This window comes from Diadema setosum, chromosome 15 (assembly GCF_964275005.1).
Source record: "Diadema setosum chromosome 15, eeDiaSeto1, whole genome shotgun sequence".
Lineage (NCBI taxonomy): Eukaryota > Metazoa > Echinodermata > Echinoidea > Diadematoida > Diadematidae > Diadema > Diadema setosum.
The window spans coordinates 36,516,222-36,542,803 of NC_092699.1; the positions used below are offsets into that span (position 1 = coordinate 36,516,222).

At 38.6% G+C, this 26,582-nt stretch overlaps 1 protein-coding gene across 1 annotated transcript; it reads left to right on the top strand.

Moving 5' to 3' along the window:
• Positions 1 to 25,805, top strand: LOC140238728 (E3 ubiquitin-protein ligase MIB2-like). Its single transcript, XM_072318624.1, has 17 exons — positions 1 to 232; positions 2,031 to 2,208; positions 3,525 to 3,631; positions 4,076 to 4,276; positions 4,622 to 4,728; positions 6,130 to 6,240; positions 13,862 to 13,966; positions 14,689 to 14,845; positions 15,012 to 15,127; positions 15,428 to 15,576; positions 16,389 to 16,548; positions 17,308 to 17,498; positions 18,011 to 18,137; positions 18,798 to 19,025; positions 23,744 to 23,925; positions 24,624 to 24,944; positions 25,679 to 25,805. The coding sequence occupies exons 1-17, from the start codon at positions 1 to 3 to the stop codon at positions 25,803 to 25,805; spliced, it is 2,799 nt and encodes a 932-aa protein (XP_072174725.1).
• Positions 25,806 to 26,582: the final 777 nt, after the last annotated feature.

Sequence of the window (26,582 nt, forward strand, 5' to 3'; positions counted from 1 at the left end):
ATGGATGTACTTGACGTTGGTTTCCGTGTCATTCGCGGCGTTGATTGGATCTACAGAGACCAAGATGGCGGTCCAGGTCACGTGGGCACCATAATAAGTACAGAGACTGGGTTCAGACCAAGCTGTCCGATTTATACAAGATTGGTGCAGTGGGATGTAGGCAGTAAGGGACTGTATCGGGCGGGACACGACGGAGCGTTTGATCTGAGGATCCTCGACAGTGCGCTTGCTGGTAAAGAATTTCTGATCACCTCCTTAATGCTGTTCAATTCCAAAGCTAATTTTCACCCTGAAAACGTCTGCTCCACCTTTGTCGTCAATGTTAAAACCCTCTCCCGCTATTTTGTTTGTGTGTAAATATATCATGCTACCATCAGTTACACTCAAGAATATGAAGGTTATGGTTATTTCACACTATTATTTCCATCATTCTCTGTCGTTGATTACAATTAACCATAAACTAGTCTCATGAATATGAACACGAATACATAATTTTGTTGACAGTACAATGTCGAGTATCAATAGGTTTCAGGACAGTTTATTATTTATTACCACAACATAATGTGTGTAACTATACTTCCGAAAAATTACCATCAAGTGCAATTTCATTAGGTAATAATTCAATAGTATTAATAAATAACATACATTTTGTCCCTTGGCTATTCAAAGAAACGTCTTTGGCTCCACTTTGTGAGTAATTTTATGAATTCTGTATATACTGAATATATTGAATTAACACAAACATGAAGGTCAGAAAAGTTTATTTCATTTTTCGACAAAACATTTATGTTTCACTTCATTTGATGACAGAGAATAAGGTAAACAGAACATTGTGAAATGAAAAGACTATACAATAATTGAGGGCCTAAGAGTAATTATACATTGTAGCAAAAGAAAGAAACAGAAGTGGTCGAAGTGAAGTACATGTATAACCTTGCTTAAACTGCGAAAACAGAATAAACAGAATAAAGGATGAAACATCGATTGATCTATAAATATATATATATATATATATATATATATATGTATATATATATATATATATATATATCTTTTATGTAGATAACAAATAATATACTCTATTTCATGTTGATTTTTATAAAACTTTAGACAAATCCAATGACAAAGCAATTATTTGCTTAGATTATTTGATTGGTGGTTGTGACCCTTAGAATCAATACAAGTATTTCATGCTTGCAAAATAGTCATTACAGCGAAATAAATTTTCTTCAATGTATCATTAGATGTTTACCTAAAATTGAAAGAGATTTGAAGTGTCTTTCATAATAACTAAGAAACCTTTCAGCGAATTCATGTACCTAAAAAAAAAGAAAAATGTTTTTTGTCAGTCTCCTTGTCCATGTCTTATTATTAATGTTGTCACTATTCTTATGTTCATTGTTATTACAGTGCTCGTCCAATAATCTGAAATCGCTTTAGCGGGAACCCCGCTTTAGTGCAAACAGAAAATCCAATGTAACGAAAATTTCACGTGTTATGTATTTTCACCGCTTAATCGGAACAATAACCCGCTTTATCGGGACATACTCGTCGATTGAGAATGAGAAGGCGTAAAGTTGTCTCCAACAGTATGGCTTTAGTGGGAACTTAAAGGCCTTCCTCTCACGCAACGTATTTTGGATGAAACACTGTTATTACCCATCATTAATGTTGTATGGGAATAAAGAGTAAGATCCTGAAAGGTAATCGAAGGAATATTATTTCCTTTCCAGAATGGTTACCTTCCAACCAGTGAGGATGGATATGAAGGTTTAAGAACTGTGCATGGTTTATGGTATAATGCCCATTAACCTGGGTTTCATGTAGGTTGATTTGCACATGCTAATACTAGTCAACGCGTTTAGGCGAAATCAAAACAGGGGAGAAACTTGTCTTCCGACCCTATTAAGCGAAGACCATTGACCATTATCATCTTTAACACTCCGACTAGTAATGACAAGTTGTGATCATGTGACTGTATCATAAACGATCGCACGAATTTTCATTTGTTTCCCTGTCCATCTCTATAGGAAAAGTTCACAGCAGGGTATGGTGTGACGGGTGTAACAAGTCTGAAATCCAGGGGCTCCGATGGCGTTGCACAGAATGCTATGGTATTGACCTTTGCACTGACTGTTACATGGGGGACAAGCATGACATTCGACACGAGTTTATGAGAGTGCGGTGCTCCGAACATTCATCACTGGGGTAAATCTTCTGTTTCGTATGAAGAAAGATCACCACACGGATCAAGTTGTAGGCAGGTCTTTATTATTTTTTTTTTTACAAAAATTCCTAATTGATTCTTATCTTCACGTTCCTTCCACCGATGAATAAGAGCATATCTTATCTTGATTTTAAAAGGGATATTTAATTACAAAAAACAAGTACGAATTACAAAATAATCTACAAAATATAGGGGAGCGTTGTGCACATCTTGACGCAGATGTTATTGTCTGTCCTGTTGTAATTTTCATCATTAAGAATAAAATCAAACGGTTAAAACTTTCGTATTCCTCCCCGAGATGTGCTCGGCGTTTCAATGAATCATAGAGTTTGAATGTTCTATGCTCCTTCCTCGTATATATATTTATTCAATTTTTTACTACCTTTACTACATCCACAATGCGCTATCCTTTCAGAATAGATGTGACATTTTACATCAAAATCCATTCGAAATGAGGTCAGTAGCTTCCTTCTACTGGATTGAGAGAATCATTATGAATTTGAGAATAGCTGTGATTGATTAGTGGGGTTTTTTCTGTTTGTTTTTGGTTTGTTTTAATCCTCGGAGCCAATTATTTATGGTTGATGAATGGAAAACCAACTGATTATTCATCCAATTGTACATTGTATACACATGCCTTATCTATTCATTCGTGCACTTATATTATCGTGTTACTTTTTAAAGTAGTTTTTAGGTAGTTCCAGTGACCACATCGCTTCGTGTAACAAGACCAAATCTAAAATAATAATACCAATAATAGTACAATTCTCGAGGCTTGCTTTTGCATAAAATGACATTACGTAATATTCCAACCGTCACATCAAAACTTCAGGTAAAATCAGAGAATAAGAATCTAGTAATCATGGTAATATTGAAAGCTACGGGTCATTCTATAATCGCCATAAGAATTAGTTCTGGAAGTCGATATCAAGTAGACAAATAATGCCAGAAAGAATTCGTTATTGTTATCACTTTTGTGGTTAAATGAGGGATTTATATGATAATTTGACTTGTCCTCACATGTTATAATAGAGACAAACACTTTGGCATAGTATAGAATATATAGTTCATGAAAATTCCCCGCATTCTTGTCCTTTTAGAAGCAGATAATGGAACAAAATGCATGGAAATCACTACGTGAACCGATTTATATCACTGACTAATATCGTGAAAATCATTCAGCCACTTTGCAGGTTTTCACGTACACGAAGGCTTTTCGAGATTCTTACATTTTATTTTAGACTTTTCTTTGTTTTGTTTTGTTTTTCTCTCGCTTTGAAAATGACGTCTTTATCAGGCCAAAAATGCCTCCAAGATGTTCGTCATCTTTCTCACCAATTTACGGCTTTTTCCCCGGCGCGAAGGTAGTCAAGTACCCTTCCCGTATGCAGAGGGTGACATCGGGTAAGTAGGAAATCAGTCTCATTAAAATACTGAAATACATATCACGGACAATTTAATGGTCTACCATGTTATGAAAGACAGATCAAAATGCATTACTGATATAACGTGGTTATGTATGATATGGTAAGTGTTCATTGCTCTGTATTTTTCCAACCCATGCCTACGTCACTATGTCCACTCTTGTTACATAAATTTGTGTGTCATTCATTTTACTTACAATATAACGACAAATGAAAGTGATGTACTTTACGTAAGGGATGCCCCAAGATAGCAGCATTTCCAAAGAACGTGTATGCTTGTGTGCTTCCATTGTTTTCCTTTGTCTATCAAATTTAATTTCTTTACGGGTATTGCACGGTTATCCTAGATTTTTAATGACGAAAACATAACGTAACAGCAGCTTTCATAATGAACCCACATCGTGTTTATATCATCTTTCTTCAGACACCGGATCAGGTAAAATTGTTGCTCGTACTTCCGACACAGAGACAGGACAAGGGTGTGGGCAGATCACTCTTGAATTCAGTGATGGTGTGAGGTCAAATGTGCACAGTAAACGGGATGACAATCTCTACGTTACAGCTATGTGCACGTTACCCGCGCAAGATGGTGAAGAGATATACGAGACGCACTTTCCTCATTGTGGTGAGATTATCGATTCTAAGTTGACTTTGATAAACAGAGTAAGAACAGTTGAGCAGATGATGAAAGCGAGTCACAATGTGGCATATACGAAGGAAAAAGAATCCCGTAGAAAGTTGTCGAAATTCAAAAGTTTTACGTGTATCTTCCACTTGGTGGTATTGATATCAAACACATGAAATATAAGAAATACAACCCCCATAAAGATCAATTATTCTATTATGGTATTGCTTTATATGAATTTATATATATGTGTGTGTGCATATATATATATATATATATATATATATATATATATATATATATATTCATATGTAAGTATGCAAACATATTATGCTCCATCTGTAGGGGAAAGGGACATCGTCGAAATCGGGGACAATGTGGTTCTTTCAGCTAGTCTTGATGAGTTGCGGAAACTTCAACAACGTCGTGCGCTGCCAGAGATTAATGCAGAGGTATGTCTTCCAGAAAGTAGCGTTTGTGTATGTGAATGTGTGTGAGTGTGTGTCAATTTGTGTGTGTTTCTGTTCTAATTAATAAAAAAGTATGTAATCATCAACCAAGTGTTGAGAGAAAAGAAAGCGAAGACCCACCTCGGCCACAGCAATTCAATTCGATACTACTGCACATCGTAACCAAAATAGTTTCTCTCGTATTTAGCATTTCCGCACTGGAAAATAAGAGAGAGATAGGTTAGGTAATAGCGAAAACACATATTTCATTTTCATTGAAACAAATGAAATGAAAACATACAACAAAATTACAAATATAAAAAATGGAAGAATATTATATCTAAAACTAACAACCCATCAGCATGAAAAACAATTATATACTCCCTAATTGCCTTTCCTCAACAATATATACCTTTATACGCCATATATCCACAACCAAAACCTTCCATACCCGTGGCGGATCCAGAAGGGGCGCACCGGGCGCGCACCCCCTTTTTATATTTGCTTAAAACAAAAGAAATGAAAAGAAAAATGCGGGGTGCTGATTCGTGTGTATTATTTCTCCATTTTTTTTTCTTTTTGCTAATACCTTCAAAAAAAATTATAATCCACATTTAGGAGTGTAATTGGTCCATCATTTTTAATGTTAAGAGCATCATCTTTTTGTATTGATGTGATAACTCTGAGATATTGATAAACTACCCCAGGGGGGTTAAACTTCATTCAAACATTATACTAAATCCCATCCTATAATTATGACCAAAAAGTATTCTACTAAATTGTATCCAGTATCTGGAGCTTTGTCTTCTAAATTTCTTTTCCATCTGTTACACCCAATTGCGTAACTACTTCCGAAGAAGTTGCGAGGGTTATAAATTTTGCTGTGAAACTCTTAATAAACTTTTCTAATTTTCCCTCTTTATTCGTCTTTCTTTCGCTTTATCTCTAGGATATTTTCTAGCACCTCACATTTATCTTTAAAAAAAGACCTAAGTATACTTATTCAACATTAAATTCTCCTGTCCAGTCCATCGTAATGATTTCTATTTCAACAATCAACCCATCTACAAACTCTTTATCCGAACATCTATTATATCATTTTCAATATGATTTACCACGGTAATTTTTACAAGTACAAATTGTAATTCTCAAATTATACCTGAGTGATCAGGAGTACTAGTAATTGATGTCAAAATTCCACAGTTCCTCACCAATCTCTCGAGATGATCTGACACAAACATATGTACACGTAGACAAAAAATCAACACAAACACATACACTCACGAAAAAGCGCACACGGCTACACACACACACACACACACACACACACACACAAAACACACACACGGAGACTATGCCATGCAAGTACGTGTACAGTGAATGATGCTTCGGATTTTTTAACAGAATCTTGGAAAGGTGGGCGTGGTAACCCAGCGATCAGAGCAAGGCAACTTCGAAATTAACTTCACAGGCTCTCAACAGACGGTATGGATCAATCCCTTCGCATTGAGAAAGGTAATGTCGCTGGAATGTATTCTTTATGTTTCTCATTGCTTCCTCTCTGCTGGAATTGTTGCTGTTTTGTTACTACAGTTTTATTGTGGGGTAATCTTTGCATCGGGAAACATTGCTCTCGACTGTTAGCCCGCTGTGTACCAATGCACCTATCTCTATTTTGGGATTTTTTTATTCTTTTTTTTTAATTATTTTTATACCTCCGCCACGAAGTGGTGCCGGAAGCATTATTTTTTTGGGTTGTCCGTCCTTCCGTCCGTTCGTCCGTCCGTCCGTCCTTCCGTCCGTCCGTAATGAATTTTGTGGACAGCGTAACTAAACAACCTTTTGAGGTATCCTAATGAAACTTGGTACGTATGTGTATTAGGGGGTGAAGTTGTGCCTATTAACTTTTAGGTGCACATGCTCAAGGCCAAAGGTCAAAAGGTCAAGGTCAAATGCTTAAAATGTCACTATTTCCCCCCATATCTATACAATGCCTGAAGATATTTTCTTGGAACTTAGTGTATACATGTATTACCCAATTAAGATTCTCTGGTGAAAGTTTGGGGTCATGAGGTCAAAGGTCAAAAGGTCAAGTAAAAATGTTAAAAATTCACTTTTTTCCTCCGTATCTTGGAAATTGTTCAATGTATCTTCATGGAACATAGTATATATGCATGTACTGACTGGCAGTGGTTATCTAGGGAATTTGGGGTTCATGGGGTCAAAGGTCAGGGGTCAAAGGTCAAGGGCAATACTTCAAAGTTTTAATATTTCCCTTATACTCATGCAATGCCAGCAGGATTATTTTTTTTTTAACTTGGTGTATGCATGTATAACCCAATAGAGTTTCTCCAAAATTCTTTTTTCTGCCAAGGAGGTCAAAAGTCAAACGGTCAAAGCCATATCTCGGAAGTGGTTCAAGTTATCTTGGAACTTAGTGCATGTTCTGCCTGACATCGATTATCTTATAAATCTTAGGGTCAAAGGCCAGATGAAAATGATACCAATTTACTGTTCCATACAGAAATTGCACTTTTTCTCCATACCTTGAAAATTACTCAATGCATAAACTTATGAAAGGGTCAAAGTCAACTTAAAGTTCTTAAATCCCCAAATACATGCTCTCCTATTCATCCAATTACACAATTAAACAGGTCAAGAAAGGTGAACATTCAACACATCTGTGACAAACATGTCAATTTAATATTTTGCCAATTTTGTTAATATGTAATCACACATTGTCCACATGTACTATAGACCTATTACGAGAATCATGCATTATGGTGCAGGCACACCAGTCGCCATAGCGACATTTCTAGTTATTCTTATTTTTTTACTCATAAGGTGGACAGTCCATTCCTTATTTTAAAGAAAGTACGTGTCAGAAGACTCGTGACATGTGCGAGTAAAAACATTGTATATAATGAGAGTTTAAGTGCAGATCGTTCGATGTGCGAACATTTCCTTAATCTTTTAATTTGATTCGATTTGATTTGCTGACCTGATTATTTTGATGCTCTAGTTGTGTGTGTGTGTGTGTGTGTGTGTGTGCTTGTGTGTGCGTTGTTGTTTTTTGGGGAGGGGAGTTGAGCGTCTATTCTGCAGTTCTAGAGAACACAAGGGAAGTAAATCATACCATTTGTGTGTGTGTGTGTGTGAGTGTGTGTGAGTGTGTGTGTGTGTGAGTGTGTGTGTCTGTGTGTCTGTTATTGGATCATATGTACTGCCTTTTCTGTATTATATGCAACTATTAATGTTTTACAAAGATTTTTGTTATGTTTGTAGTATAAACTGCACTTTTGTATTGCTCTTTCGTCATTTGGTTATGTTTTGTTTAAAATTTTCACACACATGTAATTAATTTTTTTATTTGATTTGATTGGACAAGCAGAATAAATACAACCAGAGAAGCACTCTGAGAGCGCAGACCTCCGCCAAGTATGCAGCTCATTTCCACCACTAATCTTGTTCTTCCATAAGATATCAGTGATTTCAACCCATACGTACTTACAGCATTGTGCGCTGGGAGTCGCCCGATTTCCCAATATAGAAGCCTTTGTTACGTCATAAACCCTCAGCTGCACGGCGCGCCTCGCCCTAGCAGAAACTAGAGCACGCACTTTAGTGCGCGCATGCAAACCTCAAATACGCGCAGCCTGAACTCCCAAGTTCATTGACCCTACCTGCCAAAATACCAAAAATCGTTCATAAATATTCCAACCCCCCACCCCCCCCCCCCAAAAAAAAATCGTTTGTTACTTGTGTCGTTCTAAACCTTTCCTGCAAGTTTCATCTAAATCCGTTCACTACTTTTTGAGTTATTTCGAACACGGACAAACAAACGAATAAACCAACGGTAACGAAAACATAACCTCCTCCCTTAGCGGAGGTAACAGACCGCAACTGACACCCTGAAAAGCCTTCGCATTTATCGTACGCGTATGCATGGACCTCTCGGACATGAATACGTAATGAGCTGGGAGACCACATTTTTAGAGTGTCTGTAAATCTAAACGACATAAGCAATCTACATGATTTATACATCGATAAAAAGCTGAAGAGTTTTACTTTGATGAAATTCTACCACTTTAAAGGTTATGACATATTAAATATACTTAACAACTGCTTAATAAGGGATTTATAATTTTTGGGCCGGTACACTAGACCAATGAAATAAACGTGGACCAAAATGGAAGAGGTATGAAATGAAAGGGAATATATCATTCCATAAAAATATAATAATTTCATGTGGACTGATTCTATGAACGGGTCAGGTTGCAGGATAAATGTGACCCTGCACCACAAAACACACAAAAAGTCGCAAAACATGAAATTTTAGTTATATCTTTCAGTATATTCTGAAAGAGCAGACTTTAAGCTTTATAATGATGTATTACTCAAATCAAATGGACACTCGTAACCTATCTAAATATTGGAAAGAAAGCACACACTCAGAAAAAGTTTGAACTGAGAAAAGAGGCTCTGAAGTACAGTGTCTATTCAAGCGCTTAATCTTTACCGAGCTGTGCTGGTTGTGCAATGAATGGGGCAAAAAGCAGGATGTAAACCACCGGAGTAACAACAATGAAGCGATTATCAGATTAGATTAAAATGCCTTATCAACACAGTCTATCCTTAATGAATGCCAACTTTCAAAGTAGTAGCATCATCCTTTCAAAGGTTATGGGAGTTGAAAGTGAAAAGTGTCTACATGGTTTTTAAGAAATGAAAAGGGGACTCTAAAGAAACACTTAATCACACTATGCTGCCAAAAATATGTTCGAGATAAACTAGTAAAAAACACACTTCCCTGCCCATTTTATGATCCCAAATTTTAGCATAATGTAGAAGAAGACTTGCTCTTTCAGAAAATATGAAAAAGTCAAAATCGGCTGGTTAACCCATTTCACCCATTTTCAGTCCTAACACAAAATCAGTGTGTGCGACTTTTTGTTCGTCTTGTGATGCACGGTCACAAATCATTTGTGTTGTACAGTTAATTTTTGACGGGATTTCAGTTTGCCGCGAATACGCGTACCTGATTGGTTATTCCCTCTTGGCAGAGAGTGGTAAAGAGTTGAATGAACTTCGCGGAATGACAGCAAACGTGTACTGTACATAACAGTAATACTGTGTGTTGATGACAGCGTAGGACCCTATGGTGTGTGAGTGTGTATGCGCCATCTCTTTGGTATGCGCGCACAATGTATGTATACGCGCTCGGGCTCAGGCAACTGCAACTAAGATATCCACGTAAACAACAAGAACAACACTCCACATTGATCGACAGCGCAGCTCAACTTTGGCTTGGATTTTGTTAACACAACTACTTGTACCTGTACATGTAGATAGAGTAATGTGCATTAATGAATAGCATATAAATCAATGATAAAAGATTATAGCACATACGTTGCACACATGATCACTTCTTTGGGGCTCTCTATTTTGTATTAGAATGATTATTCCATATTAATCCACTTTATACATCGCTGACTAATTTATCTAATATGATACACTGGGAGCGCATGATCATTCATGTATCTTAAATTGCCACACTATGGTTTTTACTCGACGAGACTTTCAATTCTTATAGGTTTCTAGGCGATGGAACAATTCAGTTCTTACTGTGCTATCATAGTTAGTATCTCTAGAACGTTTACTGTCACTAATGTGGTGATTCAACCTATGAACGGGTCGGGTTGCAAGTAAATAGAAAGCCTTGTTATAATTTGTCTCAGGGTCGTTTTGAAAATATCGATATAATGCAGAGATAAGAATTATGGTATCATAAGTTCATTTTCTATAATGTAAGCATTAAAAGGTGTGATCTATTTCAAAGATTCACAAACCATGTCAATTAGTCACGGATAGTAGATCTTCATGTCAATAAGTGAATCTCGTCGACCATGCACTTCGTCTCTGAATATCTCGCAAAATCTCGGGTGCTGAAAAGGACATGCGCAAAAACCAGCGCGTACGATAAATTTTTGATTTTGAGCTCATTAACAGCTGCGTTGCGGTCTGACTGGTAATGAACGAACGAACGAGGGAAATGAAAAGAAAGGAACGCAAGTTCTCTCAAGTATTGGGGAGCTTTAGATTTTGACGCGCGGACGTCCAGAGGGGGAAAAAAAACATGTTCTGAGCATGCGCAGAAGCGCGCGTCAAGCCGATCTATTTTTAGCTTGTGTCGCCTGAGTTTTTCACTTCGCGTACTGGGCTATCTTTACGTCCGCACAGTTTGCAACGTAGAGAACTACTTCATGCACCGATCATATGGGGACGCAATTTTATTACCTCCGCTCAAGGGAGGAGGTTATGTTTGCGTTACCGTTTGTTTGTTCGTTAGTTCGTTTGTCCGTGTGCAAAACAACTCAAAAAGTAGTTAACGGATTGGAATGAAACTTGCAGGAAAGGTTGAGAATGACACAAGTAACAAGCGATTAACTTTTGGTAGTGATCCGAAAATTTTGGGGGAATTTATGAAGGATTTTTTTTATATTTTGGCAGGTAGGGTCAATGAACTTGGGAGTTCAGGCTGCGCGTATTTGAGGTTTGCATGCGCGCACTAAAGTGCGTGCTCTAGTTTCTGCTAGGGCGAGGCGCGCCGTGCAGCTGAGGGTTTATGACGTAACAAATAAAGGCTTCTATATCGGGAAATCGGGCGACTTTCAGCACACTAAGTAGTATTATAAACACTTTCAGCATGATATAGTATAAGTACGTATGGGTGGAAATCACTGATATCTCTATGGAAGAACAAGATCAGAGATGGAAATGAGCTGCATGCCTGGCGGAGGTCTACCCCCGTCACACTAATTCGGAATCAGCACGAATCAAGCAGAACCAGCCGGAATTAGGGGTTTTCAAAATTCGCGCCACATTCGGGAGAAAATTCAGCTTGGCAGGGGAATGCTGTTCGAATACTTGGAATGCACTTCGAACCCTTCTCGAATCATTCTTGAACATTCCGAATGAATTAGCTCTCGAATGCTACTCAAATGTACTTGGAACGCTGTAGAAATATTCAGAATGCTATTAGAATGCAGTCAGAATATTTAGAAAGCACTTCGAATGCCGCACGAGCGCGGTTCGATTGCTACCCGAAGTCTGTTGGTCGGAAAGCGCCTCGAATGCAGTACAAACTCATTTCGAATGCGGTCAGAACGTTCCCGGAATGGCTACCAAATATACTTTGAATGTTCACAAATTCAAACAGAATGCAGTCCGAAAAATTAGAATACACTTAGAATGTACTTAGAATGCAACACGAATGTCCCGTGTGTGTCAAGAATGCCGCCGGAATGGTCTCCGATAGTGTATAAAATGGTAATTTTCACCAGTCTCAACACCATCATCCTTGAACCATGTTGCTTTGCTACAGATTGCTGTCCTCCTGTAAGACCTTCTTGAAAGAGAGTGCCTAGGCCAATTACCCCCTGGGCAATTACCCAGACCCTTCCCGTGACCCTAACCCTACTCCTACACTCTTATTTCTGCCGAGTCAAAATTTCAACTCTGAATCCGAGTCAAAAATTTTTCACTCCGATCCGTGTGAATTTAACACCAACTGTGTACTTCTGACTCAAATCCGAGTTATCATTTTGGTTATCGGACTTTTTACACCTGCGCAGAGTCACATCAGAAATACCCAGCGCGGTGTACATGGCATACGCGCGCTACAATTGGACAAAACATGTCATGTGTCCTATGTGACGTAGTGCCCCCGCGAAAAAAAAAGCGTCATTTCTCGACGATCCGCCGCGGCCGCGAGATGTCTTGCAACTTTTTGTCTTCAAGATGGACAATTTTGTGTGCACTTTTCTAGAGGAATGCGGAATGGAGGAATGCATAGGAGTTTTCATCGGTGAGTACCCACCTCATTCACAACACTCATATAAATAATATTGCTTGAAACATGGTCTAAACAGTCAGTTTTATTTAGGGCAAAATGAACTTTCGACACGGACACATTGACTGGTAATGACGTAGCCGTAGGCTGCCGTACGGTAGCTCGTACCTTTTGTACGTAGCCCTGGGCTATAATATGCTATACGTTAGAACCAATCTACAATAGATGTGAACCTACCTATCTACACCTCCACTGTACATGCATAAAATACACGTACCGTCTTGATTGCTAATTCGAGCTACCGTACGGCCGCCTGTCAATGTGTCCGTGTCGAAAGATCATTTTGCCCTAAATAAAACTGACTGTTTAGACCATGTTTCAGGCAATTATTTACATGAGTGTTGTGAATGAGGTGGGTACTCACCGATGAAACGACACCGTATCAGAGTGAAATTGTGATCTTTTGATTCGGAAATCCGTGTCATTTTGCTGGAATAGATTGCACCTAACTGACCCCATTTCCGAGTCAAATTCGACACTTTCCGAGTTAATTTGACGCCACAGAAATGACTCGGAAAGTGACTCGGAATCCGAGTGAAATCATTTGACTCGGAGGTCCGAGTAGCTTTCACTCGGAAGGAGTTGACTCCCAGCTGGCGCCATTTCCGAGTCACATTTCACACTTTCCGAGTTATTTTTGACGCCGCAGAAATAAGAGTGTAATCCTGAACCTAATCCTAACCCTAACCCAAACTCTAACTCCAAACCCAACCCTAATTCTAATCTTTAATACTCTAACCTTTTCACTAACCAGTATTTAACTGGGGGTAATTGAATGAGTATTTGAGGATTTGAGATATTTTGGCTGAATTTGAGGTGCAACACCATTCCGATTCTCCCTCAAATGAGGTTAGATTGTTTCAAATGCTGTTAGAATGCCGTAGGAAAATTTAGAATGCCGTATGAATATTTAGAATGCAATCAGAGTCCAATTAGAATACCCTTCGAATAAAAATCGATATTTCTCCACTTCGAATGCTCCTCGAACGTTTTAAGCATGTTTAAAACATTCGGGCTGGCCACAAGAATGGGCCCGAATGTTTGGAACGCACTCAGAATATGGTCAGAATTTTTGGAATGCACTTCGAATATGCAGGAATGCAGGAAAAATTTTCATTCCAACGGCATTCCGGCTCATTCCGCCTCTAGTGTGACGGGGGTATTAAGCCCCCTATTGTAAACACAGTCACGTGTTCCTCTTTCCCTCCTTTATTCTCCTTCCAGCTCCTTTCTTTCCATCCGGGTCAGACCGTACTTGTCCACAGTGATAAAGATATGGTAATGAGATTACAGGGAGATGGTGGAGGAAACGAGAATGAGATCACAGAGGTATATATCAACTTGAAATGAACCATTGATACTTTTGATAACAATCATGGTGATACCATTGATACTTTTGATAACAATCATGGTGATAATGATAATCATTATTATTGTTACTGTTGGTGTTACTATCATTATCATGATTATATGACTAACTTATTTTAATGATAATGTCATTTTTTTTTTTCAAAAAGCACATCACAATTAGTACGTAATACATAGATAATTTTTAGTACTATTCAAGAAGGTGTAAAGTATCGAAGTAAACAATTACAAATTTATGTTGGGTGTATCAGTCAGAGAATTTAAAACCTGACAGTGACGTTTAAGATATATGATAAAAATGAGTGGATATTTGAGGTCGGAACCACGTTGGTTCGGATCGTCGCTCAAAAGGCAAAAAAAAAAAGAGAAATACATGTATATCTCACATGTATTTCTTCATTTATACGGGAGTACCGCTACGTAATAACTGCTATGTTGCGAAAACTGCAGATATATTATGCACCAATTATACGCATTGTTATATGACATTCACTACCAGATCAGACCGAACCACGTAGTCAGTATACCCTCGCTGATTTAGACACCAAGTTTTGCCTTCAGAGTGGTATGGTGTTTTGTTTGTTTGTTTGTTTTTTCAATTATACGTTACAATCAAATGTCTTGCATGCAAAGCTTAAGCAATGTGCTTAATTTTTGTTTTCATTTGCTGCCAAAACATACAGTTTCTCGGAAAGTCGGGAAGGGTAACGAAGATTGTGAATGGCGACATTCAAGTCAAATTTCCTGAAGACAAAAGACTGGTCTTCAATGCATCGTGTTTGGTACCCTTCCAGCGTCCGTCATTTCCAGGAGATGAAGCCGCTAGGGACCGCCTGGCTGGTAAGATTTTCCTTAGGCCTATCTAAATAATATCAAATTCCATCCAAATATATACGTACATGCATGTATATATATATATATATATATATATATATATATATATATATATATATCTTAAATATTATCATACTATATTACTACGTTTTCTGTGGTCATTGAATTTCAGATGCGTTGGGACGCATGCTGCAGTTCAGTTCAGATCATAATTCCCAATTTGTCCGTGCCGCAATGAATGGAGATACGGAGCTTGTAAATCGCATCTTGGACGAAGAGCCAGATAAGGTGAGTCTGATGTTGAAATCTTCTACCACAATATGAAACTGAATGACCATATATCATCTGTGATCGTCCCTTTATATCGTTTACATCATACATTACTATAGGTTACATAATTCTAGTTTTCGGGACTACGTTAGGATACTTTATATCATTATGTTAATGTCTTCCCACAAGTTGCAACTTAAACAGTGGGATTATTATAATAATTGAGCAAATCATAAAAATTCTATAGTGATTCATCTGATGAAGACTACAGTCGAAGACAGTGTTATCGTGTTGTATTGTATGAATCTTGCACAACAGGTGGAATATGAAGACCTGGCGGGCAAGAATCTGATTTGGAAGGTGATTCCTTGTGATCACGCCACGGAAATGGTCAAGCTACTCGTTGACCGAGGGGCATTCATCGATAGCAAGACCGGCCGCACGTCCCTCATGCGCGCCGTCCAATAGTACGTTACAACATGATCAGTATAAATCTTACACTTCTTAGTATAAAGGCCCCGGCCACACATTCACGAAGATTTGTTCTTCGACCTTCAGCAACCAAAATTCATTGGCATGGCTGACAAACATCAACAACCAAACCCCTTAATTTTCCATTAGTTAGCTTCCAATAAAATTGGTTACCAACTGGTCCCCGATTATTTGCCGATCAGATGGCGAGCGTCTTGTAAACGTCTTCTTTTCATTTAATATGCCTTGTCCGCCTTGGAGTTCTTACCATAACAATATCGGAATTTCGGAGTTTGGGTATTTGTTCCAAGTTCATCGTGTCACTGTCGGCAACCAGAGATAGCCTTGTGGTAGTGTCGCTGCCCTGAAAGCAGTAGATGACAGGACCTCTGGTTCGAGTCCCACTGGTTGCGATCTTCACAAATTTCGTTTGTAGAGGGAGACAAATTGAAGAAATTTATACCTAAATTGATTTTGAATCCCAGAATGTTATGCTCGCATGTTTACGCAAAGCGAAGATTGTTTTTTTTTTTTACTTATCATGTTACTATGACACTTTTTATCCCAAGCTTTGAAGGTAGTGGGGCTGAGGCTGATTTTAGGGACCACGTAGAAAAACAGGTGTATGTCATCAATTTCAGTTGTGTTGGCTTCGCATTTTCGTAACTGTGACATATTTACTGGCCATTAGTCATGTTTGTATTTTTTATCTATATTTTGAAGAGCTAAAAATTTCCTTATAGATTATACTCTTTTCATTGGTGGTGTGTTGTTGTCGTTTTTTTTTTTTTTTTCGTGTCCTGTATAGCAATAAGTACGAGGTGGTAGATTACCTTCTCAGACATGGGGCAAATGTGAATGAGGTCGACGGAGAAGGCAACTCATCCCTGCACATGGCGGTGGAGCGGGGCCACTTCCAGTGCGCTCATTACCTCCTCCTCCACGGCGCCGATGTCAATATTACCAAGGTAACCTCAGGAACGTGCATCGACATTCCAGTTGTACTTTTCTTAAAGTAGACATCTTTCTTAAATTTTAAAGCACTACACCATATGAACGCTGTGATATATAAGAATGAAAAGTGTTGGACCTTTCAATAAGTGATATGAATGAGACTGCCTGTTTATGTAGTGTATTTTATTTAATGATTTAACAGTGCATTAAAACTTATATGTTGGTGTACAAATTGGAAAAACCCTCTAATTGTGTCCCTTTGGATAAGACGCCCTTTTAATGCGTTCAGTCTACGTTTATGTGTATATTTTCATAAAATACTTAAAACATTCAGATTTGTAACTGCCAACTGAATCACTTCATCTGGACTGTGTGTTTTATATTATATTCAAGGACGGTTTCACGCTCGATCAGTTCGTCTGATGTATCTTTATTGATCTTTCACACATGATGCGCAGGGAAATAGAGTATTTTGAAGGGGATACATAGAGCCTATAATGTCTTCCTTACCTGATTCATTTCTAATTTTGTTCAAGGATTTGATCTTACCTTACTGTGTTCAGATAATCACCTCATGTAAAGGTCCCTTCTAATGGCACTCTGAAAAATACAAACAACCACAAACTATCGTTAAGACTGACGACTCTCTTGTTCTCTTTTTTTTTTTTTGAGAGAGAGAGAGAGAGAGAACTTTGATTGGATTACACCCATAGTCATATCATGGCAGATTATTCATCAGAAAGTTTTATTCTTCCCACATTGCTTCCACCAAGACCGGAGGGTCGCAAATAGAAGAACGAGGATCGACACCGCTGCATTACGCCGCTATCAACCCCGAGAGTCGCACGATTGCCGATATGCTGACAGCACGCAAGGACACTGATTTCAAGGCCGTAACTTTGAAAGGACCAACAATGACAAATAGAGGAGCCGTTCACTTCGCAGCAAGACATGACAACATCTAGTACGTGCTCGATGTCTGTGTGTGTGCGTGTGGGTGAGCACTTGTGTGTGTGTGGTTTCTTTATTTTTCGTTAAAATAAAAGAAATGAAAAGAAAAAATGGGGGCGTTTCCGCTCCCCTTTAATTTTGTAAAGGCGTCTCCTCTTTACGGAATTCCTTGATCCACCCCTGCTTTGAGTCAATTTGCATTACTGCTTTGACTTCAAGAAATTAGAAACATGCGTTATTTACGTCGCAATATGTGTCGCTCTCGACACTAACAAAACAAAATCTTTCAACTTGAAGAAAGTTGTTGACATCGGTGAACACAGCAAGTCGACGCTGTAACAACAGCTCATTTCCACCAATTGAGTTCAAAGTATGACTCGCTGCAAGGTCTTCACGTCGGCTGACTACAGCGTTGGCAGCACCTTGTGTATGAATTTCAGTTTGCCCAGCGACGATAAAATTCAAAGTTAAAATTAATTTCCTGTTCAAGTTATTTAATGATTATTATGCCCCCGTTTGTTATAGTGCCATGCAAAAGCTCCTCGAAAGAGTACCACGTCTTTCTACGGCAAGGACGACACGAGGAGAGACAGCACTACACATTGCAGCTCAACACAATTCCCTTGCGGTGGCAAAGTACCTTGCACAGAAGGTAACCATGCTATACACCCCCACAGCAACCAGATTATTCCAGACTAGGCATATCTCTATCTTTTCCCTGGTTCTTACCATCTTCTACTACCAAATGCTCTTTTGCTTATTGATCGAGTGCTGTCATGCAAGAGCTGGTCAGCTGTAAGATTATGTTGTATAATCTCATCTTCTGATTATATATCTATAAAAAATGATAAATAGACACATAACAGCTAACGGTTAACCCTTCAGTTAAGCTTTCATTATTGCCATTGGACAATGAGATTTAAAAAAAAAATGCCTGCGATGTCATGTCTGCTTATACGAATGCTGCCGAAAGCATATGGTATATAACAATACCGATTTACCGACCAAATTTTCTTTTCTTTTTTGACAATGTAAAAGTTATGAAGTCTGCAAGAAAGGGCCTAATTCTCATTCATTTGGAGGTTGAAAGCGTTTCCTCCCAGAAGTGTACAAACAAACGGGGAAGATATAACATTCCTTTGCCTTTTACTTTTGCATCTCTGTTATTTTCATTTTATTTTTTCTATTTATCTTTTTTTTATATTAGTTTTTAAAGTGTGTCCCTTTTTTGTGTGTGTGTTACTGATCGACAGCGACTTATTTTCGGTTTCTGGTTTTCTCTTCGCTCTTTATACAATATTCTATCAAAAAGGCCAGCTGCTCGTTGAACTTGCGCGATGAAGAGTCCGGGGACACGCCGTTGATGATTGCCCTAGAAAACCTGCATCTTCACGTGGTGGAGGACCTGCTGAAGAACGGCGCCAGCTGCAATATTGAGAACGATGAGGATTTCACCAGCCTCTTTGTGGCCTTAATAAGTAGTATACTTAGGGAGGAGGAGTTCACTTCTGACCATGAGCGGACGCCATTTGTCAGAGAGGTATACAGTATGTCCCAAAAAAAAATACAATCGGATTTTCGCATTGATAACACCCAATATTATCAAACCGTCTAAATGCTACTTAACTTCAGTGTCTTAAGATATAACATCTTAGCTCTATTTTGCAGAAAATCCCATTCAATTTGGTTAAGCGGTCACAGAGAAATGTGGATTGTTGTAAAGCATGTCATGAGTCTGATTCTTCCAAGTTTAGCACTTGGATGCTCCTGGAACTGCATAATCATGTGTGAATACAATAGACAGAACTTGAAGGGAAGAGATGCCTGACATGCTCTACAAAATTCCTCATTTCTCTTTGAGCCCTGAAGCAAATTAGTGTGGTTTTTCTGTAAGATATGGACAATGAGTTATAGTTTCATACCCTGAAATTGTATTTGGATTGATTCTCTATTTTTAAAGTTATCGTTGCGGAGGGCACCGATGTAATTTTGGGGAGACATACGGTACAGTTTGTGTGCAGCCATAATTTGGATGAGTGTATGTTGTCACTGTTATGGTATCTCAGTTTCATGGATGGGGCTCGTGGGAGGATGAAAACGGGAGGACGTCCCCATATAAATATTTTAAATGCCTTCTCCACGAAGTGGCTCCGGAAGCATTATGTTTTCGGTTTGTCCATCCGTAATCAATTTTGTGGAAGACATGACGTAGAACCGTTTGGCATATTATGTATTTTTGAGTGGACAAATTTGTTCTTATCAACGTTTGGGAGAACAAGCTCAAGGTCAAAGTTCAAAATTCAAGACCAAATACTAAACTTTCACTATTCCCCTTATCTATGCAGTATTATGTCTAAATAACTGTTATGAAACTTGATTTATACATGAATTACCAATGCTAAAACTTCACGTTTTTCTTCCATATCTAGGAAGTGGCTCACCGTATCTCCATGTAACGTCCTACTTATAAATGTGTTGCCTTACATTGATGCTCTTTGGAAGTTCTGGAATTCTAATACCAGTAGCTGCGAGGAATAGATATGGGGCACCTATTTAAACAAAGCCCCAACCACTGCCCAATAGGACCAAGTCACTTGATCCTTGTCTTCTTCGTTGCATCAGTACATACATCACTACATAAAACTTTATGCCCCGTTCCCACTGCCGATCAGATCAACTCGATCAAGCGAGATCAATCCCGATCACCTATTTTTACCAGAGCAATCCCGACTAAATGCTCGATCGTCCTTCAACACGATCCCTTCCCGACCGCTATTCGATCTTTTACGATCCACACCCGACCATTCTCGACATCTCCAGAATCTCTCCTCGACAACCACACAGATCTCTACTCGAACATCCCGATCCACACACAATCAATACACGATCACTACACGGTCAAAAAAAAAACTCGATTTCTACTAGACTTCTTAGACCAGATCGACATGACACGATCTGTGTAAGATCGTGCATCGAACGGGTCGGCAGGTTCGTACAGTGATCGAGTGATAGAAGAATTGGTTACAGTTATTCGTTTGGTTATATGAGACAACTCGGTATTTATACCTGTATACGGCGTGTCCCAAAAAAGTGCTATAAAACTGACTCTTCATTACAAAAGCATGAATGAATGAAAGAAAATGATTATCTTTAGTAGTTGATATAAGCACACTTCCTATTTTGAAACCACAATCATCAATTCTCATGCAGGCGTTTCGATTCTATAGTCATTTTTCCTGAGAACTTGTGATTTGCATTTTTTTATACTTTTGCCGCCCAAGCCATTCTTGACTGAGGGACAACTTTGACAACTTTGCAAGATTAAGCTTCCGACAGAAATTTCTGCGCTGATTTTTAAAACGATGACAAAGACTGATCACTGCTGTTTGTGAGCCACTAAAAAAGGTACAAAAATGCATTCAGTTGTATTCATTCACTTATTCCGTTTTCAGTAGCTATTTTGGACGCATTCGTTATCAGTTTTTATGGCTTCACTATCGCTCAGTCAAGTAGGATATCAGTGCCCAAAGTTACAAATTTTGTAAATCACAAATTTTCAGGGAAATGGCCATGAGATCAAAGCGCCTACACGAATATTGATTATCATTGTGTCAAATAAAATTTGAGGTGTTCTTTAGGAACTATTAAATACTGTAACGATTTCATTCAGTCGCTCATGTCTTTTTGAATAAGAGACAGTTTTGTAGCACTCTGTCTGCCGGGACACCATGTATAATATGATAGGTTCGTTCATATGCATTCAATATTTGCAGTGGATATATAAGAAGAATAGCAAATCTAAGTTTGATGTCTCATTAAAAAAAAAAATGTTACACCTCCACGATTCATAAGTGCATTACATAGGTGGGCTGAAATTAATTTGGTCTAAAATGAAACATAAATGCCCATAAATGCACCATTATAGAGTTGAAAAAATTGACTGTTCTACAACCCTAATGAGTCGTGTTATCTTTGTCATTATTGTTCTCATTATTAAAGAATGAAAAAGTGAATGAAAAATATGTATGTATTCATTGATAAGGTATAGGCCCAAGAGCGTGTAAAAGAAAATACTTGTATCATATTCATTTTTTCTAAATTCATGAAGTGTGCTGATATGTGGAACAGAGTACATTATTATGAAAATAAAACAATATAACATTTCATAATAGCAAAAATAATGATGAAAATCTTGGTTGTTTATTTTTTTTCTCAACTCATCCCAGCCAATCGATAACAAGGGGGACTTCAAGCAATGTACATACAACTCTCAATAACCAAAACCTTATTAAGCGAAGCAAAAGTGTAACATCTACGTAAATAGAAGTAAAGTAAGCCACTGAGCATTTATGAGTCTACGTTACAACTACTGTTTCAACACGTCAGCGTAAGAAATAGATTTTATATCAACGTAACCAACTTCAACTTTAAGACACACAAGCTAGCAAACGAATTCAAGAAACATTTCTCAGTTTATAAATAAAGTAAATAATCTAGAAAATTTCCTTTCACGTTACACTCATATTGCCAGGATACCTAATTTTTCTCAGTTTCAGTCGTGTTTCCTTTCTTTGTTCTGGTATTTTTGGCTGGAGAGTCTAATTCTGCCATGTCTGCTGTTTGTTGTCGTGGCTCTCTTCGTGGCCATTTTCTTTTCCTTTTCTTTTCGTTTCATATTTGTATATTATTATGTTTGATTATGTTGAAAAAAAAATTGTAAATGATGCCATACGGAGAATGAATTAATCAAATCAAATCAAATCAAATCAAAAAGTGTTCGGTATTTGATCGAGGGCCGGTCGAAGCGTGATCGAGTTTAGTCGAGTATTAATCGATAGCAGTCCTGTATCGTTCGTGTAGTGGTCGAGTTATTCATGAAACTGATGAATCCTGGATCGAGATGATCTGAAACCGATCGTGTAGCATTCGAGAATAACTCGAAATGATCGGGAACTGAGCTCGGGGGAAAATCCGTCCCGACCACACTAGATTTCTATACGACCGATTCCCGATCAGCTCGATCTCTTCTCGATCACTACCCGAGCTGTTGGTGTTCGGGCTTCCTACTCGAATATTTTGAACATGTCCAAAATTATCGTGAAGGAAGCAGGAGCGATGACAATCAAGGTAGATCGACCCCGAATACCAATGCCGAGCGAGCCCGACCAGGCCAAAAAAGCTTGATCGTGATTGATCGAGTTGATCTGATCGGCAGTGGGAACGCACCATTAGGTTCGAGCTGCGGTCCCCACTTACATGTCAGATAAGATTCGACATGTAAATCATGTAGAATGTGTGGTTGTCTTATAATTATCAGTTACTGAGATCTTTAGTCATTCAATGTTCAAACTTCAAATTGATTTTCATTGCCATCAAATAAACAGAGAAATTATATATACAGTGCATAGGCAGAATATATTTGTAATAATTGCAAAAATGGGAATTTACAAAATACATGTGAAAACGAGTAACAAATGAAAAAAGACATAATTGTATTATTTTTTTCAATATATACATATGCATAATATAGTACAAGTTAATCAAGAATGGAAATGGAGGGTCTCACTAGAAAGCAAAGCTTGTACGGTATGGGACCCTCAGAAAATACACAAGACAGCGAATAATGAATTAAGCTACAAACCGATATATAACAAAATGAATGAATGAATGAATGAATGAATGAATGAATGAATGAATGAATGAATGAATGTCAGTTTATTAAAAAAAAGCACATAAATAACAAGATAGCACAAATCGCTGATACAAAAATTTACATGGTTTTTAGGACCCCGAAAGAAGCAAGGCTTGTGAGTGGGGCCCTATGCAAGGTACAAATATGTTGGGACTCATAGCACAAACGCCAACCGCCAAACGAACCAATGTCAACTGACATGAAACTGACTTATAAATGTTCGCCTAGTGCCTTTAACAATTTTACAGTACTTCAGTAGTTTGTTACCGCATCACTTAATCATTTTCTCTGTCATATTTTTAAGAATGTTTGAAAGATAATGATAAAGAAAAGGAAATACAAAAGGCATAATATTGGATTTAAATTGAAATATAGATGTTCAAAAATAAAGGCAATATGAATTATGAATTTAAAAAAAATTGTCTCCTAAATGCCGAGTGTCTTCTTGATAGAGTAATTATGACCATAATAGTGTCCCCCTTAAGCTGTATCAAAAGTTATAGGCGTGAATATATCATTAAGACGTAGGGCTAACTGTGTGTGTATCTAAATTTCCATTGCTGCAGATGAAAGAGAAGTGGGGTGGGAAAGGAGTTACGTCAACGGGAGACGCCCTCATTGCTTACCTTGTATCGCACGGAGCAGACATGGATGACCTATATAACAGCAAAGAGACATTTCGAGACTACTTTAGACGTCGTGACTTCCCCACCCTGCCTGCCCTGGAAGCAATTGAAAGAGAGAGAAGGTTACATAATGTTCTATATAATTTTATGTCTCGAAACTCCAAAATGCTTTAATATCAAAAGCTGCATGAAGCAATCCGGAGTGTATTATCTGCTTGTCTAACCTGGCCCACTGCGCATATTGCTTTGTGCTCGTAAGTTCTATAATTTCACTACTTCCCCTCTATTTCAGCACGCCTGTACTACCAGGTGAAAAATTCTCTAAGGAATGTTTTAGACCATTGGGTCAAAGGTCAAAGGTTGAGTGAAAAATTGTACCATTTCACTTTTTCCTCTATGCGATGTCGGAAATGGCTCAAGGTAAGTGGGATATCATTATGTGCGAGGTATTTCATGTGAATTACCTGACAATTCTCTTTGGAGGTTTTGGGGCCTTGGCGTCAAAGGTCAAGGGTCAAAGGTGACACTGAGATGCTAAAATTCCACTATTTCATGCTAAGATTACACTGTAACGTACACACTGGAATGACCGACTTTGTACACTTGATTAATTAATTGATACATTAGTTACCGCCAAATGATGCCGTAGGGTAAGATTTGGATCATGGGGTCAGAGGTCAAGTGAAAATACAATTCATTTCCAAGTGACATAACGTTATGGAATCGTATGGAATAACATGTAGCAACAAAATGTTCGATCCGAGATATAGATTCAACAAATCACGTCTTCTTCGTTTCACCTGCTCCTTTTCATCACCAGCGTTCGGGTAAAGCAGTCCAAGAGTAAGCAAAAGTCCAAGTCCAAGAAGGGCAACAAGAAAGAAAAATCATCGAATCCACAGACGGCGAGCGAGACCAGGGCAACCCCCCGCATTCAGAGGGCCCGAAAGGTGTCGGATTTGCCTGATTTGGCTGATATGGTACTACGAGCCAGACGGATGAGAATGGGCACAGCCCGTAAAGTGAGAGCAGAAGACGACAGTCCCAGAGCTCGACTTGCCCGCGAGTCGTCGGGCGCGTCTGGCCGTGGCAAACCCGCCACAGCATCAGCGGATAACACCCAACCAGATGGGAGTGCTGCGTCAGGAGGCAGTCCCTCACGAAGTGTTACGCTCAGTTTTGGTCTCTGCGGTAAAGTTGATCACAGTGTCTATATCAGAACCCCCACCCCGCAACGATAGGCCTACTCATTTGCTTGTTCCTAGGGAGATGACTTCACCTCCGTGGAGATACTCAATTCAGAAATAAAAATGGGTTGGGATTTTGACACCTGTCAAGGGCTTCTTAAAGGCAGGCCATAAAAATTACACCCCCCCCCCCCTCCGTCACTGTCCTTCGCAAGATAAGCCTCCTAGACCACACGTACAAGCAGCTTAACATGCGTGCAACATATTGATTTCACATTTCAGGATTGTCCGAGAAAGATGTGTGAACCTGTAATATAATTGTATATCCCCAACCCCCCCCCCCCCCCCCGTATACTTTCGGACCAGCAGTCCAGAATAAAGCATTTCCGATGCTGTAGCTTAGCGGTTAAGAAAAAAAAATCATTGAAAATTTCCATCAACCCTGCAATGCCTTTTTATGGACGTTGAAACTTGAAATATTCTGAGTATTAAAATCATAACTATATATCAATGACTTCACTTTCATAGATACATCCAGGGGTTGGGCAGGTATCGAGCGGGAGACATATTTTCCAAGTCCTCAGCAGTATTCTGCAAGAATGTGTGGAGAGTGAACTCGCGATACTCGGGTGAGTGCGTGATCTTTGTTTCTGTTTTGTTTTTTTGTTTTGTTTTTTTTTTACCACAGAAGAGATTGTGAAGAAATCGATGATGGAGGCTCTGACAAAGAAGTAGATTCCCTGCGTCGTCGCGACCTCCGCCGCTTCGACCACCGTCCTGACGGAGATGAGGATATCGTTCGCCTGCGGGCATGACGTCATCAAGAGCGTTGCTGATTTGGTACCCGCGGGAAGTTGACAGGCAACGTGCTTCAAACAATTGATTTTTCTAATGGCAACCATGGCTCTTAATGTGTTATGATAAAATATTTGGAGAGAGAAACATCTTTGAATTCTTTGAAGTGACATAAACTATCACAAACAGTGATGTCACAAGTGTCCGCTTTCACTATGGAAATGTTGTGTTTTGTTTTGTCTAGTTTTGAATATTTTTACATGACTACTGTCATGGCTGTATGTCACTTTAGGCCATTCCCACTTCCGATTGATTTAAGTTCGAGTTAACATGGTTAAAATGCTTGGTTTTTATCTCTATGCGACATAATTATCTTAAGTCACTATATAACTTGCACGTTGTCTAGTAATTATGGTTTGATGATTTGATATGACGAGATTGAGCTTTCTTTTTAATAGCAACGTATGTATACGAACTACTTTGATTCAGTATTATGAAGTGGAAACCATGTCATATTTCTTGTTGTAGCCATTATCATTTCGTTGTGACAATAAACACCGTTTTGCATAGACATACGGTACGGTATGTATATGCTTATAACTCCGCTGACACTGCGAAGCGTGGTTGAGTGTATTAAAGTCAACTTTTACATGTGTTAATTTTTTTCACCAATGAAATAATATTATCAAGTGGTTGTGTTACATACTGTACGTATAGAGCACACACATGGGTTAGCGTGCGTTCTGTGTTTTATACAGATCAACGTCACACAACTAATAGAATTGCGTGAGCATCGG

Coding starts and splice junctions, on each gene's coding strand:
- LOC140238728 (XM_072318624.1), top strand. CDS start 1: ATGGATGTACTTGACGTTGGTTTCCGTGTCATTCGCGGCGTTGATTGG. Junction 6,241..13,861: donor ATCCCTTCGCATTGAGAAAG/GTAATGTCGCTG, acceptor TTCTCCTTCCAG/CTCCTTTCTTTCCATCCGGG. Junction 18,138..18,797: donor CAAAGTACCTTGCACAGAAG/GTAACCATGCTA, acceptor TCTATCAAAAAG/GCCAGCTGCTCGTTGAACTT.